The sequence below is a fragment of the Rhinatrema bivittatum genome, chromosome 7, assembly GCF_901001135.1.
Source record: "Rhinatrema bivittatum chromosome 7, aRhiBiv1.1, whole genome shotgun sequence".
NCBI classification, from domain to species: domain Eukaryota; kingdom Metazoa; phylum Chordata; class Amphibia; order Gymnophiona; family Rhinatrematidae; genus Rhinatrema; species Rhinatrema bivittatum.
The window spans coordinates 187,537,264-187,558,516 of NC_042621.1; the positions used below are offsets into that span (position 1 = coordinate 187,537,264).

Below are 21,253 nucleotides of genomic sequence, written 5' to 3' on the forward strand. Positions count from 1 at the left end.
TAGATGTAGGGATCCTTTGGTTTCCCTAACCAAAAAGGAGTATACCATTTAACTGGGGCTGTTCAGTGCAGAAATTAGTGAAGAGAAATTTGGATTTTACTCCCCCATGTAGGAGTTGCAGATAGTTTGTTCTAGCTGTTTATCATCCTCAAGCACCATCAATTCTTATAGATTTGAGGTTAGTCTTTCAAGAGGACATGAGCTCTCTGTCTTTTGTCCTTTTATTTTTCCTTTTTATTCATGGGAGCGGAGTCTGTTTTTTCCCTTGAGGGTCTGCCTGCCAGTTGGATATCATTTGGTGTTGTTTTATTCTTTCCCAGCATGAAGACAGATGGACTGCCTTCATTCCAGCAGATGGAGACGGAGCAAACTGACATTACAGTGTATATATACTCTTGCAGTGACCCCAGCCTGCCAGTATTCTCTGTCTCCAGCAGATGGTGGACGTGCATCTCCCTTTGGGGATTGCTTCAGATTTTGGAAGGAGAATTTCAAATTAGAAAAAGAAAAGCCCCGCTTACCTGCGGTGATAACAGATGGTCCCTCCCCCAGTTGAGAATTCCTGAGGTGTTTTCCGTGGTCTCTCAGATGTGTGCCTTGGCCCGGTAGCTGGGTTTCCCAGTGTGGACTTAGCTGATTGTACAGCTTAAAGGCAGAAGGTGCAGGAGGCTGAGCGTGGCTGCGACGGCAAATGCCCTCTAGCTCCCACAGCCGGAGACTGTCTCTGTACTCAGCCAATAAGGGCTGAGCTCAGGTAAGTTTTTTTAAAAAATTAAAAAATAAAGAATTTAGTGAAGGCAGAGACATTGTAGATGAGTTTGCAGGACTTCCTCTGGTCTCTGTGCTCGGTGCACCGTTCCGACGTTCGTTCCCACTCCCATTGGGGTTAGGGGAATTGGGCAGCCTGGCGGGTTGTGCAGCCCCAGTGGGCTAGACCCCACAGTAAGGCTTTTTTCTTGCGTGCCATGTGGTAGGCCGCAGTGGCATTTTCACACGTTTCTGTATGTGATTTACTGCCCTCTAGCAGAATGTCAATGTGCGCAGTGCGTCCAGCTCTGCGCCCACACTGTGTGTCCAGTTTTGGGTGTGATTATTGTATGCACAGGTTTCTAAGCTTGATGTTGAGCCCAGGTTTCGGCGCACAGTTAATGTGTGTGTTTGTGGCACTTACTATTGGTGCGCCTAAATTTTGCGCAGGTATATTTTGGGCACTTACAGTTTTTCAACGCGAGCTGGCTGGACACACATTTTCCATCGGCTGTGCACTGATGGTGCCAGTGAGCAAGAAACCTAAGCACCTTTCTCTCTTTGTTGCCTATCATATTTGGGCATCTCAGCCTGATGTGTCCTCTAATATGTGTCTGCGCTATTTAGAGGCTCAAGGAGAGTTGTCTTCCTTTGATTTTGCTAAACTTGGATCCTCCCAGCCTGATGATGGTCTGGTTAAGGATCTGTCTGGAGGTACACTGGATCTTGGAATTCCCTTGACTGGTTCCTCCGCAGGGGATGGCAGTTCAGTGGGCCAAGCTCCAGTTCTTTCTGCTTTTTCTTGGGTTGAGTTTTTTCAGGATTTGCAATCCTTTCTTCAGACACAGTCCTCAGCTTAATCGAATCCTATCAGGATGGACCTCTCCCTCTTCCAGTCCTATGTTTAAGCGCCAGAGCCCACCTCCGTTCGCTGTGGGTATTCCCGACAAGAACCCAGATGGCACTGATGATGAGGCAGATCCTGATTTCCTGTAAGATGGGGAAATTCCTCCGGGACTGGACTGTACTGAACCATGGATGAGTACTTGCCAGGTTCTTATGGCCTGGATTGGCCACTGTTGGAAACAGGGTGCTGGACTTGATGGACCCTTGGTCTGACCCAGAATGGCATGTTCTTATGCTGTGGTTTTCTCATAGCGATGAACTATCAGCCCTAATTTCCCAGACATTAAAGATGCTGGGTGTTCCTGGTGCAGATTCCATGTCCCAGCCGAAGAAGAACCCTATTTTGGTTTCCTTGCGTAAAGCCTCTTGTTTTTTTCCCTGTTACAGACACCATTTAGGAATTGATTGATCTTGAATGGGGTGCCCCAGAGGCAAATTTCAAAGGGGGTAGGTCCTTGGAAGGACTGTACCCCCCTGGATCCAGTGGCGAGAGAGCATTTGCGATTTCCCAAAGTAGATGCGCTGGTCTGTGCAGTCTCTAAGCTGACGACTATCCCTTTGAAGGGAGGAGTGGCCTTGAACGATGTATATGATAGGAGGATTGAGGCTATCCTTAAGCAAGTCTTTAAAGCAGTGGAAATGACTTTATAGATAACTTCCTGTTGCGCCCTAGTGGCACGATCTTGTCTGCTTCTCTCTCAGGAATTTAATGATTCTGGAGTGAATTCCAGAGCGGTAATGCAACCCGCTGCTGCCTTTTTAGCAGATGCGGGCTGCAATTTGGTCCGTACCTCAGCCAGAGGGAGTGGCTTCGGTGGTGCTGGTCAGGCGTCAACTATGGTTGTGAAGTTGGTCAGCAAACACAGCCTCCAAAGCTAACTTTATGAAAATACCTCTGCGCGCGCCGGCGGCCTATGGAAAATAGGCGCGCCGGTGCACAAGGCCCTGCTCGCGTAAATCCGGGCGGATTTACGCGAGCAGGGCTTTTAAAATCCGCCCGTCAGTGCGCCCTGTCTAGTTCCAGATGTTACTGACCTTAGGCAACTGAGTTACATATCAAAATTTAAAGGATGAAGAGGGCTCATGCATAGAGAAATGAAGCTGATAATGTATTTCATGGCTTGGAGTTAGGCAAATCCAGTTTCTAGGGATGTGCATTCATTTAACATAAATGTGTTAGGACAAATGATGTCATTTTTGGATTCTTCCAAATGGAAAGAACAAAAAATGACCTCTCCTAAAACTACCCCAAAACTTTCAGGTATTTTCATTTTCATTAAAATATAAAGCAAAAAGGTTGTCCCCAATGCCCTCCAAACCCCCTCCCTTCCCATATAATCAAACCTGGCTGGGCCTCCCTGGACTCCTCTGACTTCCCCCACATGTTATAAATCTAGCCCATGGCCTTGGCCTCCCCAGCTGGGCCCACTGAACCCTTTGCCACCCAAAAAACATGGGAAGGTGCCAGGAACCTCCCTTCCCGGTTCCCTCTTACTCCCCTTCTATGAATCCAGAATTAAAAGGATAAAATGGGCTGGAGCAAGCCCACTGCTCCTACCCCATGCCCAGCTGTCCTTACACTGGTGCTGAAGTCATCTCGCTTCGGCTTCAGTCTCAGGTGTGGCAAGCGCCATTATGTTGTATGGCCATATATTTACAGTCGTACAATATAATAGCACTTGCCACACCTGAGACTGGCACCGAAGTGATGTCGCTTCGGCACCATTTTTACAGATCCAGGCCTGGGGTAGGAGCAGTGGGCTTGCTTCTGACTTTTTTTTATCCTTTTAATTCCTGACCCATGATAAGGGGGTAAGTGGGGTCCCTAGCCCCGGCCTGTGTTTCCAGGGGGTAGGAGGGGCCCAGAGTGGCCCTGGATGGGCCCGTGGCAGCATAATTAGGTAGAACCAGATCCCGGGCTAGATTTTTAAAGGACAGAGGGGAGGCAGATGAGTTCAGGCCCAGGAAATGTTTTTGGGGTGAAAGGGATGTTGGAGGGCTTCAGGAAGAAGTGGCTTGGGCTTTTTTTTATGTCTTTTGGAGTTCTGTTTTTCAATTTTATGTTCTTATTTCAAGAAACAAGCTGAATTAAAAAAAAGACATTAAACAAAAAATGAAAAAAAACAAAAACCCCTGAAAATGAAAAAAATGAACCAAACCAAAAAATTTTGGGGCTGCACATCTACCAACTTTCTTCATTATACACTAAGGGGTAGATTTTTTAAAAATACGCGCGCAAGCTACCCGGACGCGTGATTTTATAAAATGCGTGTGCTGGTGCGCACATATTATAAAATCAGGGGCGGTGCACGCAAGGGGGGGTACATTTTTGCGACTTTTGCGCGGTGACGCATCTCTGCTTTCCTCAGTTCCCTCCCAGTCTGCTCCAATTAAGGGCATTTAAAATCTGCCCTTATTTTGCCTGCAGGTTGCTGCTATCTGTGCATCTGACCATGCCCACCTCCAGGAGTTAATTGAAAAAGTTATTATTTGCCAGGGAGCCCAAATACCATTTCGCCTTCAGGTAGCTTCCAGCTGTGAAATGGGAAATGACCTCAATAATATTGTGTGTAGAAAAGCTTTAATATGTCATGTAATTCCTATGGTATTTATTAATGAAAAGCTGCCAGAAAACATACAAATATATGCATCGTATTTTCAAGCTTACCAGTTTATGAAAGAGTGCTTCTCACTGATGACTATGGACACGGCATGAAGACGGAGGCTCTGGATGAACTTGACAGTTGGAGTAGTGAAGAGGATGATGACCAATACTTTTTAGGAGACTCTGATACACATGCAGGTAGAAATTCAAATTCCTAATTTGTAGGAAACTGCAGTGGCTCTGCAGTTGCTGAGTATGGCTTCTTTAAAGACAGATAATATGGAATTTGTTCTTAGATATAATTTGTAGTCTTATTAAGTAATCATGTTTTGAGAAATGGATTTTTATTATGAATATTTTGTACTTTTGTTTTGTGAATGTGCACACTTTGTTTGAATATTTTGTTATGGCTTTTATTTTTAGTTAACTGCCTGGAACCTGCAATAGTGCAGGCTAGAAATATTTTAAATAAATAAATAAAATCAGCTTTTAGCTTTTTTAATTTTTTTATTTTTACTGCCAGTTAGTGGAAAAAGTTATTTTAACAGAATAACAATTCTTTGATTTCTTCCAGGCGCGCGCATGTTATAAAATTGCTGGGCTACGCATGCAGCGCGCACAATGGGGGATAGATTTTTGCAAACCTCGCACAGCGACGCACTTTGGCCTTCTCTAATTCCCTCACAGTCCATTCTAATTAAGGAGCGGGCTGGGCGGGAACTTCCCAACCCCCCTACCTACCCTACCCTACCCTTCCCCTCTCCTCCCCACCCCCTAAATGCTAGATGTTTTTTTTTTTTTACTTTGTTTCAGCAACTTACTTCAGCTCCTGTGGCTGGGCCTTTGAAAATTGGCCTGGCGCAGGTAAGCCCGGCCACACACGTACATTTTTGAAAATCTACCCCAATTTGTGCACAAAGGTTTTTCAGAAATTAAAGGAAACAAAATATTAATTCATCCCTTATATAAAAATGTACATATTTGTGATTTAGAATGACTAGTGGATTTTTAAATCTTAATTCTCAGGTGCAATAATTGTTTCTGAAGAGGAACTGCAACAGTTGTCTCAGTTTCACCCATCCCTGAATGAAGTATATTCAAAGTCTGATATCAGTACACTGACTATATCTCTACAACAATGCATTGACCAGCAAGAGGCCTACAAAGAGTTTGTGGTAAATCTTATTTTTATTATGCTTGTTTAACTTCAAATTCAAAACTGAAATACATTCTGAGGAGCAGCTGTTTGAAGAAGCAGAGCAGTAATTCTTATTTTCATCTGGAACATATGTTCTTCTTTCAGTAAATTCATAGTTAGCTAAGTAGGCTGCAGAAATACATACAGGACACTTTATAACTTTTTCAAGCCATTCTTGTTATAATATCCAGGTTAAATATCAAAGTGCTTGATTCACTTCAATTCTTTTTTGACTTCTGGAGGCCAAATATTTATTTATTTATTTTTATTTGAGTGTTTTATATACTTTTATTCCATGTGAGAATCACTAATCCACAATGGTGTATAGGGTTGACACTCTCACACAATGAAGGATGAATTACAAAGATAGGCAGGAACACAGGTGAACAAGGAGATACATTCTACGACTTAGGGTGGAAGATATTTAGATAAAAAAGGAGATATTCACAAGATAGCCAAAAAAGTTTCTGGTCTGAAAAAAATGGAGTATGCAGGAGGAGGAATCACCATAAAGGTTCCAAGATCACCATACATGTTCCAATAACACGCTGCACTCTGCCCACAAATCTCCGCACATATACCAATTAATCTAAACATTTGTTTCACTTTTTTTTGGATATTCAGGAGCCCTTTGTCCCAAACATATTTACTCCTTTTGTAGGCTGGCATAAATCTAGTGCTAGAGCACTGCCTTAACTGTACAGCTTGTATTACTTCCTAAGTAAAATTTAGTACTGTATTTATACAGAAATAACTATTTTTACTGTTGCTAATGTTTTACTTATATTGAAAGTAGCATGGAAAGTAAGTTTTCTTACCGTAAACGGTGTCCTCTGTAAGCAGGATAAATGAGCCATGACATATGGGTGATGTCATCCGATGACATCAAATAGACCTTTCTCTCTTAGGCCATAGAGCTTTTGCTCTACTGAGTGACTGCAAGACATGCAGATATTGCCTTGTGACCCCCCCACCCCCCCTCAGTTAATTTTAGAGCTAAACCTAGCTAGGTAGTCAACTCTCCAGTAAGAGACTATTTAGCTGTCTGATGAGTGAGTCCATCTCCAGGCAGAGATGCGCTGAGATGGATCCAGATTGATGGCTGAGTAAAGAGGAAGCATGAGAAGCTGGGAGAAACACAAGCAGTAACCAGATTCTACAATCTTGGGCACCTAGCAATCTTTGGTGATCTTGGGCCATTCCTCTAGGTAGAGCCAAATTATTCCCCTTCCAGAGAGATTGAGTGCTGGGTTTGAAGAGTGGTCAAAAACCTAATCCAGCTTTTGGCTGGACCTACTGTGTTACTTTTGGTTGGCGTCTTTCTTAATGTCAACCTCGTGCCAGAAGCTGTTGCTGATGTGGAAGCAGGGGCAGAGCTCGGTATTGCTGGAATTTTCTCAAGGGGTATCTCCTTTATAAGCGAAATGGGGCCACCTTGACGTGGGCAGTTGCTCTGAACTGGTTGAGAGTGACTAGACTGTGACTGTACTCTTTGATTTGGGAAACTATTTTTCTGAACTAGTCTTCTAAGAGGTGATCTCCCAGTCAGGGGACATTAACTAACTTACCATGGAAATGGTCACACAAACTGCTGGCCCTTAACCAAGTCATTCTTCATGTTGTAATGGAGGCTAATGGGCAGTAGGTCATCATCATGTCAAATGCCTTGTAAACTGACCATATAAAATGGTGTATACACACGTCAGTATAGAGGAGCAGTTATAGTTATGCTGAGCTGCTGTCTGCTGGGTTAAGGAATTGCTTTATTTTTTTAATGCAATCATGTAAGTATTGTAAATTATTGTAGCATGTAAAACTGGTGAGCAGAAATTTGAGCACTAAGCATGGAAGTTTGGAAGGTTTTTTTTACCCAGATTGTCCAGCAGCTTGGGATCTTTCCCAGATGGACTATTAGAGAGTATTTGTGTTTTCTTTGCTCTTTTTAGTGCTGTTTCTACCACCACTGATTCATGAGGTAGCTGTACTACCCCAAATTCTGGAGTTTTTAGGACTGTACTTCAGGTCTAACTTTCTGGCCACTGGGGCATAGGAGACATGGTTTTCCCAGAGTCTTGTTTGTAAATTTTGCAGGATAGCATGGATGGGAATGGCTTCTGGCTCCACCGGAGTATCTAGAAGATTAAAGACTTCCAAATGAGAGTCTTTGTCCTTTTAGACATTAACTCTCAATGCTTTACCCAAGTTATCCAGAAATCTGTAATAAAAGAGGTCCTCAAGAAGAGATGAGTGTTCTGGAGGCTCAGGTAAGGGATCAGAGGGGATTCCTATCAATCCCTCCTCTGATCCTAGGGGAGAGGAGACACTGATCCAGGACCCCAGTGATGAAGTAGGCAACTGAAGAGGAGTCCATAGTCAGTCACCTCGGAGGGGTATATTCTAGGTGAACCTCCTCCGATTGCCTAGATTCCACTGCTACAAAATGTCAACAGCTGAAACTACTTCATTGGGGTTCTAGTGGCATATCCTATGGATTGGGGTAAAAGAGTAAATTTAACATCCTTGAAAGGAGAGGTTGAAATGTATCCTTTTTGTCCCTAGCCACAAGGGAGGTAAAGAAAGACTTCATCAATTTTGCCACTTGGTCCAAGGGCTGACATGACCTCTGGCCAGATGTTGGGGGTAGAATATCCTCTTTAGAGACCAGGATGAAATCTTCCTGCACACCCTTTGGATTTTGTAAAATTTGACCTGGGGTAAATTAGAGATTAAGAGCTCCACAGATAAAATGGGATCTGGCATATCCAGATGTAAGCCTTGCTCCAGCAATTTAGATGGAGACACTGACCTTCAAATTGGTAGAAGTAAGTGAAGTGTATTTCCTCCTGCCCTTGAAAATCTTCCCTGGTGTATGGAAGGAAGTGGTGATTTAATGAAAAATTGCATTGGACACACCACAGCTCAGTTTGTGGCTTCAACAATCAAGCTATCTAGGGAGGGAGTATCATTGGTGTCAAGACTTGATGTAATACCAGCCCCGGGGACTAATGCACTGATGGTACTGAGTGTTGATGCGCTATGAATGGTGTGTCGGGTGCACTGTCGATGCCAAAGCTTGATGCTTCTTCAACGCTGGTTGCATCGCCAACTCCAAGGAGTGACACTTTTATTCTTTGCTAGGCCCCGAGTCTTGCAAAGGGTTTACTAATGCCTGAGAATGATGCTTCTTCTGTTTGCTCGACCCTGAGGAAGTGGAGGGGCCCCAGGACTGCTCCAACAAAGGGGAAAGCTTGCTAGAGGAGCTCCTGTTCAATAGCACCTGGTGAGATCAATGAAGAGAACCGGCCATGGCTCTTCAGAGACTTAATGGAGTTCCTCCATCTTCCAGGTCCTGAACTTCTGACAGCATGGAGAGATCCAGCCACAGTAATAACAGTTGGTTTGATCACAGTTCAGTCTTAGTCACCGGTATCATACTTTGTGCCCATCTTATAATGAACATTTCCTACTATATACACAGCCCTTGAAGCCATTGGTGGTAGCTTTCCTGGTGCTGGACATTTCTGTGAAAAAAATGTTTTTGTTTTGTTTTTTTAGCTAGCACTGAAAAGTTGAATTTGGGGAGCTACTGAGGCAACAAGGCAATGTAGTAATTGAAAAAGTTTGAAAATTTTAGGATACCAAGCAATACCAATAAAGAAAAATACAGTGAGAAATGGTACACATCCTTGCTGATGCTTGGACAAAAAAAAAATTGAGGGGCTCGTGAGACAGTGCCCGCGTGTGAATTTCCACACATACTCAGTAGAGCAAAATTTCTATGAGCTAAGAGAGAAGGGTCCCGCTGGCAACCTCAGATGACATCACCCATGTATCATGGTCAATTCAGCCCTGCATATCAATGGAGAAAATAAATAACATTTAATAGTTAAACTAAATATTTTTTTTCTAGTCTTTAGAGCATTTAAAGCCATTGGATGACTGCTTGATTGGAAAAGCTCCAGAAAATCGAGAAAAAAATAGATACCGAGACATTCTTCCATGTAAGCAACACAGCTATTAAGATCTCAAATAAAGAAGCATCAATGACACATTTGAAGAATTTTGTCTGGCCAGATTTAAATATTAGGAAGGAAAAAATTCTACAGCACGATTTGTGCATCTATTAGAGGGCACTATTTTTTCTGGTTGTTTTAGCCTAGCACTAAATTAATGAGTTGGGAAACAGTTGTGCTGTTTCAGAATTACATAAAACTATGATTTGAAGATTTTTTTGAAGATTTTACATAGGTTTTTCTTTGCAAGAAGTATGTCATAAAATCAAACTTTGTATAAATGCTAAACTTGTTAAACATGCAGAATTCTTGCTATTTATATTTTCTAATCCATAGGTTCGGTTTTATGAAATACAATTTTCTGAAATTGTTGTATTGACCCATAATGAAAGACAATGAGATAAAATTGGTTTGGCTTTGCAATATTATTTTGTTGATTGTTTAAAAGGTTTCACAATCTAAGAATGTGTCAGTTGTCATAGTGATCTAGGTAGCTAAGTAAGGACCTGGCTAGCTAGATCAAAGTATTTGAAAATTTTGTAGGCTGAGTGGCCAAATTTAGCTTTCTAAATTTCACTGTGACAAAATTTGGACGCTCAAATTTTGGGCAGGCCTAGATGGGGTTATGGTGGAGGGGTAAAATTAAGTAGTAGCTCTCATTTTCAGAGCTAGTCATGTAATGTTGCTGGCCAAAGCTAAATGTTGCAATAGCAAGCCTAAATATGGCCAGCTGGAACTCACCAATCCACCGAATAGGACTACATAATCAAGGCAGGAAACAGCTTCTTGAGTTCCAAAACTCACAAAAGGTGAACCCAGTTCCTTATGCTTTTTAAGTCACTTTCTAAACCACTCTAGACACCCTTATTATTCTCAGAAAAGGCCATTGACTCTTCAGACTTCCACAAGAAAGAGAATCCTCGTCTTGTACTGAAAATTAATCACAGATGTCTGGCATGCAAGGAACAAATCCTCTCTCTGTTGTCCAAGGGCTGGATCTCTCTTTCAACCCCCATGCCCCTTGCAGGAAGGGAGCCCCTTTCCTACAAATTGAATTGGAGCCCTGAAGCAGAGCACAGCCTCTTTGTTACCCATCACCAGGATCCCTTCAAGATATGGCTTCACATCACCACCCAAAACTCTTCTCTTGCTCTCTGTGACTCATGGAGTTTCCCTTTATAGTCCTCCTCTACTGACCCTCCCTTTAGGGGATGGACCATCCCTTGTCACTCTTAAGTGACACTGTTTTCCTTGGGAACCTCCCAAGACTGGAATATTCCTCATGATACAGCATTCTGTAGTCTGGCATCACACAAAGTATACAAGTATTTTTATAATCTCAGATTTTATAGCTGATTTTTGAAAGGAAACAACCCATTTTTTTTCCATCTACTACTTATGCAGAGAGTAGAACAAGGGCGAAACCCTGCATGTGCACTGGAAATTCCAAATATTTTCTTGTTCTTTCCTCCCTGATGGCCGGCGCCATCTCTTGCTCCTACCATGTGACAGGGGCCGACCAATGGCAATGGTAGCCCCTGTGACATAGTAAGGGCAAAGGCTATCGCCGCCATTTTGAATACTGGCAGCTGACGGCCCGAGTGCAGGAGATAGCTCCCAGACCCCCACTGGACTACCAGCGGGGTCAGGAGGGTCCCCCAAGACTTGCCAAAAGTCCCTGGTGGTCCAGCGGGGGTCCGGGAGTGATCTCCTGCACTCGGGCCGTCGGCTGCCAATAATCAAAATGGCGCCGATAGCCTTTGCCCTCACTATGTCACAGGGCCCGACCAATGGCACCGGTAGCCCCTGTGACATAGTAAGGGCAAAGGCTATCGGCGCCATTTTGAATACTGGCAGCCGACGACCCGAGTGCAGGAGGTCGCTCCCGGACCCCCACTGGACCACCAGGGACTTTTGGCAAGTCTTGTGGGGGTCAGGAGGGTCCCCCAAGAATCTCAGGACCTCTTTCCTTCCTGGAAATGCTGCATACCGCTCCCTTGAGCATCAGTCCCCTTTTTCCTCAAGACTCTCCTCAGTTGAGAGAAAGTCCCACTCTAGGTCTTTTCCCTGTGAAAAGAAAGATTCCATTAGCGCCACTCAGTGTGAAGGTGGCATCCTTAGACTACAATGGGCAGACTGCCTTCTCCTCCCTCTCAGAACTCTGTTTCCCTCTGAATCTGTTTCATACGAGCACAAGAGTTTTATTAAAACTCTGACCCCCCTCCCACTGGTAGTGTCAAACCTTCTAACACACTCCTATCTACACTGTTATCACTAACACTGAGACCACTAATCCTACATGACTGGCGCCCCTGGTCTGTTTTGACCACTTCGCCATAACAATTACAGGCAACTCCATTAGTAAGGGGCAGATTTGCAGGTCCCCTTTCATAAAGAAACAATATAATATATACACCATGGCATGATACACCACCAGTATTGCTAATGTTGTGATGGTGTGGGAGAAGAAAAACTTCTAAGGTTTGTTTTGGATATGTGTTCCTCATAGGAAGGATTTATTGAAACATCAAGCCATCCCTGTTTTCTTTTATTCTACAGATTTCAATCAGAATTTATTCAAATATGGTTTCAATGTAATGTTTAACTAAAGTAAAAGCATTTTTTTTTGTTTAGCTCAGTTGGTATGCATTAGTGGAATGAGACACCCCATGCTGGCTCTGTGTATTGTACACATGCTTATTGTCAAATATCAGCAGAAGGTTTTTAATAATATCCCATACTGCCAAGTCAATATTCAAGAAGAAAAGACAGTGACAGACAGAGAGAGAGCCCACGTACTGTCTAACTACAGTAAAAAGACATCCTCTCATTATGTACAGATGATGAAACCCGAGTTCGCATTGGAGAAGACCAAGAATATATTAATGCGAGTTACATTAAAATACCAGTTGGAACAGAAGACTATTGCTATATTTCAACCCAAGGACCCTTGCCTGGCACTACTGATTGTTTTTGGCAAATGGTGTGGGAAAGCCAGTCAGATGTTATAGCCATGATAACGAAAGAAAAAGAGCGTGGGAAAGTGAAGTGCCACCGATACTGGCCTCAGACACTGCATGACCCAGTTAACCTGAAAAAATACCAGGTGGTTCTTGATAACTACCAAGTACTGGAATATTTTATAATCAGAGTCATCAGAATTATCAGAAAGGAGGTAGGAATTTTTTTTCTATAAACCAATTAAAAATATACAAAGGCATATGTTGTGTATCTTGATATTACATTAATGACGTGAAGGAGGTGAAAGTGACTTGATTATTATACCTATATATAGGATAATAGTAATAATGACAGGAAAGGAAAGAGGTGGAGAATGAAAAGTTAAATGTGCAAAGGTTTTATAATTTGCTTAGGGTCAGAGCAGTAGTAGAATATGAACATAAAACACCAAGTTTCACAGTTCCTTTATCTAACCCCTAGAGAGCACTGTTGGTCCATAGATTACCAGCTCCGTTTACAGTGCATATGTCAGGTTAGTATAGTGGTCTATCTGATTTAAAGACGAGAGATTAATGAATATAACATTGGACACAAAACCTGTGTCTTGTTTATATCTTACAGACAGGAGACATGCATATTCTAAAGCACCTACAGTTTACAGTGTGGCCTGACCATGGCACTCCTAAAGCATCAGAGCAGCTTGTTAAATTTGTTCGATACATGAGAAAAATTCATCAGTCGGGACCCATAATTGCCCACTGCAGTGCGGGGATTGGAAGGACAGGTGTTCTGTTATGTGTAGATGTTCTCTTAACTTGCATAGAAAAAAGATTAAAAGTAAGTAAAAATGAGAAACAGCTTAACCTATATAAATGTAAATGAAAACTATCATTATTTATTTCTGAGTTATTTCATCCAAATTTGTATAAAGTCACGGTTTAGGAAACAGCCAGGAGTGCAAAAGTGAGGCCAAACTTCGGTTGGTTCCACACAAACAAAAGACTTTATTTACAAGCAAAACCAAAAGTACAGCACAGAGGCAGCTTATCTCATGTTAATCGGTGGCTCACAGGCAGGGGCGGATTGGCCTATCGGGGGATCAGGCATCGCTCCAGTCACGTGGTCTGCCGTGCACGGCCATGACAGAGCCACACTCGGCAGACCATGTGACATGTCCTGGGCCGGCCTGGGCGGTGAATACCTGGGCCGGTCCAACATCGTGAGTCCGCCACTGCTCACAGGACAGCACTGCAAGCTGCCTCGCTTACCCAAATGCCGTCACCTACACGCTGCAGTCGGGATGCTGCCAGCAGCTGGACTTCATTCATGTGGCACTGGATGCTGCCAGCAGATGGGCCTCACTAGCATGGAGTGGGATGCCACCATGACCACCGCCTCCCATCCAGCCTTTGATAGGCATGTGCGCACCTGACGTTTTCCCTCTTAAAAGACCACTGGCAGGAAGACAGCAGTGGCACCCTCCGATGATGTCACCAGTGGTCCACTCTTTAAGGCTTCTTCTGAGGAGCATCAGGCGCCTTAGCAATGGGTTTCCTGCTTTGACGTGCGTGTTGCAGCATTCCTGTTTCTTGCATTCCTGTGCCTTGTTGTCCAACCTAGTCTTGTCCTGCCCTGTTTGCCTGCCTTGCCCGTTCCATCCCAGTCTTCCATCCTTGTCTCATCCAGCCTGGTCTTCTCCAGGTGTCCGCATCCAGCCTTGTCCTGTCCTACCCGTCTCGTCCAGTGTCTCCCATGTGTCTACATCCTCCCTTAGCCTGACTCTCCAGATCTTGACTTCTTGCTTGGACCTGACCACAATTGCCTGCTGACTGGATCTTAATCTCTTGCTTGGACCTGAGCATGGATGCCTGCTACATGGACCTGACCTTTTGCTTGGACCTGACCTGACCACAATTACCTACCGCCTGTTCCTGACCCCTTGCCTGGACCTAACCATTCTTGCTAGCTGCCCGCCCCAACCTTGGCCTGTTCCTGACTCTGTTAGTCTGCTGCCTGCCCTGACCTCGGTGTGCTTTTGGACTTCAGTTATCTTCTTCACCCTAGGAACCAGCCTAAGTCCTGCCGGCCGCCAGAACCCATGGGCTCAACCTGTGGAGGAGGTGGCTGGTAAAGGTGAAGCTCCAGATTGTCCTGCTACATTGTACATTTGCCAGCTGCCAGCATAAACCTCATGGGTTCGCCTTTGAGGCTGCATCAACTACGCTGCAGCACAAAGGGCTCACTCACCCGCTACCCTTCACACCTCAGCAGTCTCACAATAGTTCAATACAAACAATTCTTGTGTAGGCTGGTTTCCTGCCTTCTCTCTGGGGTCCCCCAGCCTTCTGGGCCTTGCCTTCTTATCTAAGACTGCAAGGATCCCCTCTGGCCCAGAATTCCTTGCTGGATCATTCTTAAGGAGGACTGGTCCAGATAGCAGTGGCCTGTCCTTTAAGGTGTTCTGAGGGAGTTTTTTTATACATTCCTTCACAGTGAGAATATTTGTGTTCTTGAACAAAATACACCTCTGTCTATTTTCTGGATACCTCAGCTCAGTACATTGGCCCCTAGGTTGGTAAGTCTATGAACAAACGTACTCTTTCCATATCATATCATACCATATCATATCCATAACATATAAGTGTTTCCCATCTTTACTTAGCAGACTTTCTTCATTGAATATCAGTCCAAGATCTCATCAAATCTTTGTCATCCACACTATCCTTGCAACTATATGTTCCCTAGGATGAATCTGTCTCTTGTCATGCTTTTTCCCTTGACTGGAAAGATAGATGAGAACACCACCCTGCCTCTTTGACCTGTGCTTCCATTATCATGCAGCCTTTTCTGATTTCTTCAGAGTCATGCTTTGCTTTATCATTGGTGCCTACATGGATGAGCAGCATGAAGCAATAGGAATGTGCACATACATTTCTTGGTTTCATTTTGCTTTTTATTCCATTTTTTCTTTTCTTTTTTTTTACATTTCATTTTTATTTTGTTTCATTTCATAAACACAAAATTAATAAAAATGAGAACAAAACAAAAAGAAATGAATATTCTCACTGAAATGAACTGAAACAAACAGAAATGAAAATATGTGGCATGCACATTCCTGTCATCTATACTGCTAACATTTTAGCTTGGCTATAGAATATTGCTTTTTATCTACGTTTTTGTCTTCGTCTTTAGTTCTCTAACCTCTTGAGTAGATAAGTATACAAATTTCCCATACTTAATCTAACACCTAGGCCCTCAGCCTTTCATGTCTTGCCATTAATCTTTGTAATAATCTACATTGCTGCCAAACTAGTAAGGCCCTAACATCTGGCTGCCTATGTCCCTCTGACCTTGCTGGATGGCACCAGGCTACAACCAACCTGCTGCAATTGACCTGGTTGATTTCAGGGGTTTTGTAGCTCACTATCCTGTAGTGACACTAGCTTGTGCTTCCTTTATTCGTATTTTGTTTTCTTTTTATCACTTCTCTTGCCTCTGATCTTGAGGGAGTACAGGCTGATTGCTCTGCAACACTATAGCCTCCTAACCTTGTCTCTCTACCACTGTCCTCTATATCTGTCCCAAGTATACTGGAATCTGTCACAGTTTTGGTTGTCACTATGTCTGCTGGTAAGCTGTTCTAGGTATCTATACCCTTTCAGTAAAGAAGTGTTTTCTCAAGTTTTATCTGAACCTTCCTCCTTGCAATTTTGGATCATGATGTCATGTCTGTGAATTGCATTTGCTGTGAAAAGTTTCACCTTTCCATACGTTTATTGAGACCTGTCAAATATTTGTTTGTCATATTCCCTCTTTCCTTCTTCTTTTCAGAGAGTAGAGTTTGAGTGTTCTTAGCCTCTCTTTATAGTGTTTGCATTGCAGGCTTTCTACCTTTTCTGAACTGTTTCAATCTCATAATGAAGATAAGGCCTCCAGAACAGTGATCCTAGGACCTCATATCTGTTCTGTACTTGAATTGATGGGGGCTCAAGTGTTGTGTTCTTTTTGCTGCTAATAGTGGCTGTCTTCCTGTACATCATAATTATTAATATTATAAAAAATGGAAAGCAATGTTTTCCTTCTCGTCTACTTTCTTTGTCATCCTCTCTTCATGGTTTTTAATCACAGACATTGAGGTCTTCTTATATAAGCAATCAATAAGAACTTGATCTTCCCTGATGCTCCGCAGCCTGTCCAGAGCTCCATTACCTTTTCCCTGAGGGATTTCACCAGTTTGCATCTCTCACAATAAATACTGTGGTACATTTTCAAAGGCTTAGGCCTAGATTTTCTAAGCTTCTGCGGCGGGCCAGCGAAAGCCGGCAGTGATTGCACTGTCAGCTGCCACTAATCAAAATGGCGCCGATGGCCCTTTGCCCTTACCATGTGACAGGGTATCCGTGCCATTGGCCGGACCCTGTCACATGGTAGGAGGATTGATGGCCCGCGCCATCTTGTGCTCCTACCATGTGACAGGGGCTGACCAATGGCAGCCGACGGCCCGGAAGAGGGAGATCGCTCCAGGGACCCCCACTGGACCACCAGGTACCTGTAAAAGGTTTTTGGGGGGGTCGGGAGGGTGGGGGAAGCTAAGGGATTAGTTTTAAAGGATCGGGGTGGGTTTAGGGGTTATTTTTGTGTGCCGTTTTTCCCGCCCTAATCAAGGAAAACCCCATGATATTGATCGTGGGGGTTCTCTTATCGTTTTGGGGGAGCCCTCGATTTCTGACGATTTTGAAAATATCGTCTGATATTTTCAATCGTCTGAAGCCCGATTCACATCCCTAATTTTAGCAGCTAATGAAGCAACTATAATGTGCAAGTTATCTAAAAAACAGTTTCACATAAGCATTGTAAGAGTTTCATGTTTGCCAAAGGACTTCAATCTGCAGAGGCCCACTTTAATTCTAAAAATGTTTAGTGAAATGACAAGTACTGAATCTATCTGTAAGAAATCCTATGATGTAATCACTCTTAGTATCAAGAACTATTTCCTGTGAATAAGTGTACACAATTAATGGTGTTATCTTCTTACAGTTTGATATCAGGGATATCGTGTGGCAAATGAGGCAGCAGCGCTATGGCATGATTCAAACTAAGGTAAAGTATGGCAATGCAATTATTCATTATATAAGTAATTCATATTCTGGTCTCTTTCGACATTTTTTTTTTATATTTTCTGGTTTTAAATCAGTGTCCTATCAGGTTCTTATTAATCTGCGAATTCTGCTGCACATATTGTCACTGATGTGTGGCAAGGACATCGAGAAAGAGAGAGATCTGGATAAAATATATTTATTTCCATTTAACCTTTATGTTAGCCTTAAAGAAAAAAATACTATGAGATTGATATTCAAAAGGGTTTGTCTGGTGAAGTTTTGAGCTTAGTTAGATAAACCCTGAGTTTTAAATATCCTGCCCTACCCTGAACAGCTTAGTTTTAGCTGGATAAAAAAGAAGCAGGACATGCGCATTTTGGGGATGGGGCTTAAATGTACATAGCTAACATTAAATATCAGCATTGGCTGGGTAACGTTATTCAACAAACTATGGTCGGAAAAATAAGAGGCCTAAAGTTAGCCAGATAACCCCCCCGCCCACCACACACACACACACACACACACACACACACACACACACACACACACACACACACATTCCCCCCCCCCCCCCTCATCCCCTACCATACAAAAAGGTGTTAACCAAATTCTTTCCTTCTGAACCTTTAAAAATGACTTGTCATTGGGCCAGGAGCTGACGGCTCCTGGCCCAATAGAATTATTTTATTCACTTCATTTCAAATGAAAAGACCAATGATTGGTCCCTTCACTTTCAGCTATCAGTGAAAGGACCAATCCCCTTTCAGAACTATTTGCCTAATGTTAGCCAGAATAATAGCATTAGAGGTATGGAATAAAATAAAGATATCCTGATAACTTTTTCTGAGTATATTCAGTGGCAGACCTACCCAGTTAAGTCCTGTCAAATATTCCAACCACTGCACCATTGAATATTGAGCTCTCCAAGTTTAATGCTATGTTTGGAGCAAAATCACTTGTCTAGACCAGAGCACTTGTAGATAATTTTCCCCTTACAATGACTTGCTTGTATATGAAAATGTATGGAACCTTTTTTTCCAGCTATGTAGTTTAAATGTAATAGTTTTCGTTAGCATTGTTTAATAGGGATATGAATTGGGTGCCGGAATCGGTTCCGGTTTCGGTATCATGGACCCGCAGGAAATTCCATTTCCTGCGGTCCGGACGGTTTTGTTTTTCGGCTGTCCCGAGCCAAAAAAAAACTCCAACCCACCCTGACCCTTTAAATCTAATTATTTACAATCCCCCACCCTCCCGACCCCCCCAAAAACTTTCCTAACGTACCTGGTGGTCCAGAGGGGGTCCCGGGAACGATCTCCTGCTCTCGGGCTGTCGGCTGCCAGTAAACAAAATGGCGCCGGTGGCCCTTTGCCCTTACCATGTGACAGGGGCTATCGGTGCCATTGGCCGACCCCTGTCACATGGTAGGAGCAATGAACGGCCGGTGCCATCTTAAAAAATGGCGCGGGCCATCCATTACTCCTACCATGTGATAGGGGCCGGCCAATGGCACTGATAACCCCTGTCTCTCTATGCAAAATCAGACTCCCGTCTCCAACTGGACACACTCCTCTCACCTACCGGGAAACATCAATTCCTCTGGATATCAGCAATCTCCTAAACAGCAATAGCATCAACTCTCCAGATCCCCTTCCATCCTCTTCCTTCCCCCAGGCTGAGCAAGCAAGAGGATCACATAGTGGGGATGAGCATTCATTTAAAACAAATGTGCAAAACACGACAAATAAGGGTAATTCATTTCATTTCATTTGGGGAGGACCCAAAACAAATCTTATTCGTTGCATTCATTAGGTCAGGGCCTTGCCTAGGGCATAGCCCAAGGCCCAAAGCAGGTGTCATGGCCTAACCTCAATCACAACGCCAGCGCCTTGGCCTAGGCATGGGAGGATGCTGGGCCTCGGTGGAGGCCCAGTCCAGAGGCTGGGTCCCAATGTTGGGGCTTCAGACCGGACTCAGGCCCAACAATGGGACCCCGGCCAGAGGCTGGGTCCCAATGCCTGAACCTCAGCCTAGGCTGGAGCCCAGGCACAGACATGATGCTGTGTCTGGGTTCTGATACTTGTGCCTTGGCCAGGACCCAGGCCTGATCCTGGGGCCTGGCCTGGAGATTGATTCCTGACACCTGAGCCATGGAGCAGCTCCAAAGACATCATCTTCTTTCTTCTTCAAATGATGCCGTCCACTGGTGTCTCACCAGAGTTAATTAACTTTGGTGCATTCACTCTAGCAGACGGCACCATTTTGGTGCCAGCCGCTCAGGTGAATGCACCGGAATTAACTCCAAACAAACCCAGCAAACGTGTTAATTGAAGAAGAAAAGAGGATGTCTTTGAAACTGCTCCGAGGAATGGACAAGACCTCCAGTCCGGGCCCCTGTGTCGGGCCTGGATCCAAGCTTAGACACCAATGTTGAGTCATGGCGTTCGCCTGGGCCTAGGCCTTCCCAGTGGATCACCAAAGGACTAGGTAAGTAGTGGCCAGGGTAGGGAGGGATCCTGGCCCCAACATTTTGCCAGGTGGGTAGGACGGATGGACAGAAGGCCCCATTTTCATTTTCTGTCTGTTTTGGGTTGTTTCTTTTTATATTTGATTCACTTTTTTCACACAAATGAAATGAATCAAATGTTCCATGAACCAACATTTGTGGGAAAAACCTGCCGAAAACAAAACAAAAAAAAAATGAAATTGAATTTTTTTCCCTGTACACCCCTATCACATTTTAACTCCTACTAGCTTGGCCTCTAGTGTAGATATCACACCACCCATTGGCACTGCAAACTTTAAACAGCAGACATACCACTAAGCAGTGCCAGATCTATAATATAGACCAACACAGTAAGAGACAAGATGTGCAGGTTCATCCAATGGAAGGAGTAGTAGGACAGTCCTGGGGATTCAGGATGTCAGGTAGGATGATGATGATGTTGCGGGGAGGAATGTCTTGGCAGACTGATATTGCCACAGAGGAATGTGTGTCTGGGAATCCAGGGCTAAGGATGATATTGCTCTAAGGAAGGAATAGGGATGGTCCAGGGAGAGGAGGTATGGACTTTACAGGAGAATCTAATGGCAATCTTTAATTCCTGGTTGGTATATATAGGAGTTAACTACAACCCCAAACCAGGAATTAAATTTAGCATATTAAGAATCTACAGTCTAGATTTGGGTCTAGAGTTCTTAGTAAATGGCAGGGGTGTGCACTAAAAAATATTTTTTATTTCCTTTCATTTTCTGTGGGAGTTTTATATTTCATTTGTTTGAAACAAATAAATATCCAAATGAACAGGAAAAAAATACTAAAAAATAAAATTTTAAAAGAAAGAAAACTAAGGGGCTGAGTTCCCCATCCCCACCTCCCCCAAAAGAGCAGCAAGAGAATGTAAGCAATTTAAGGGTGTTGTGTAATTTGTCTGATATAGTGCATTTTCTTCCAATTCTCCCACACCTGTCTGGATAGGTGGTGCTCCAGACAATAACCTCTATCACCTCCTATACCTATGTAATCTGAATAGCTCAGAAAAGACTATAGGGTTTTTCTACAGAATCAGACTTTTATTTGTCAGATTTTTCAGTTTTAGTGGTTAGAATAAAATATACAATACGTCTCTACAGTGCTTGCAGCTCAGCATTGGTTTATATTGAGTAAAGCTCTGTATCATTTGTAAACTTAACATATCAGAGAACTTGACTTGCTTAGGGTATA

The 21,253-nt window shown here is 43.5% G+C and overlaps 1 protein-coding gene across 2 annotated transcripts in view; it reads left to right on the forward strand.

The window, feature by feature from the left end:
* LOC115095641 (tyrosine-protein phosphatase non-receptor type 20-like) overlaps positions 1-21,253 on the forward strand; it is a 154,503-nt gene that overhangs the window by 126,392 nt on the left and 6,858 nt on the right. For both annotated transcript variants that reach the window (XM_029609640.1, XM_029609639.1), the window contains exons 7-12: positions 4,317-4,456; positions 5,285-5,433; positions 9,367-9,457; positions 12,310-12,644; positions 13,052-13,267; positions 17,468-17,530. In XM_029609640.1, coding sequence (XP_029465500.1) covers positions 4,317-4,456; positions 5,285-5,433; positions 9,367-9,457; positions 12,310-12,644; positions 13,052-13,267; positions 17,468-17,530 — 994 coding nt within the window. The remainder of the gene's footprint in view (positions 1-4,316; positions 4,457-5,284; positions 5,434-9,366; positions 9,458-12,309; positions 12,645-13,051; positions 13,268-17,467; positions 17,531-21,253) is intronic.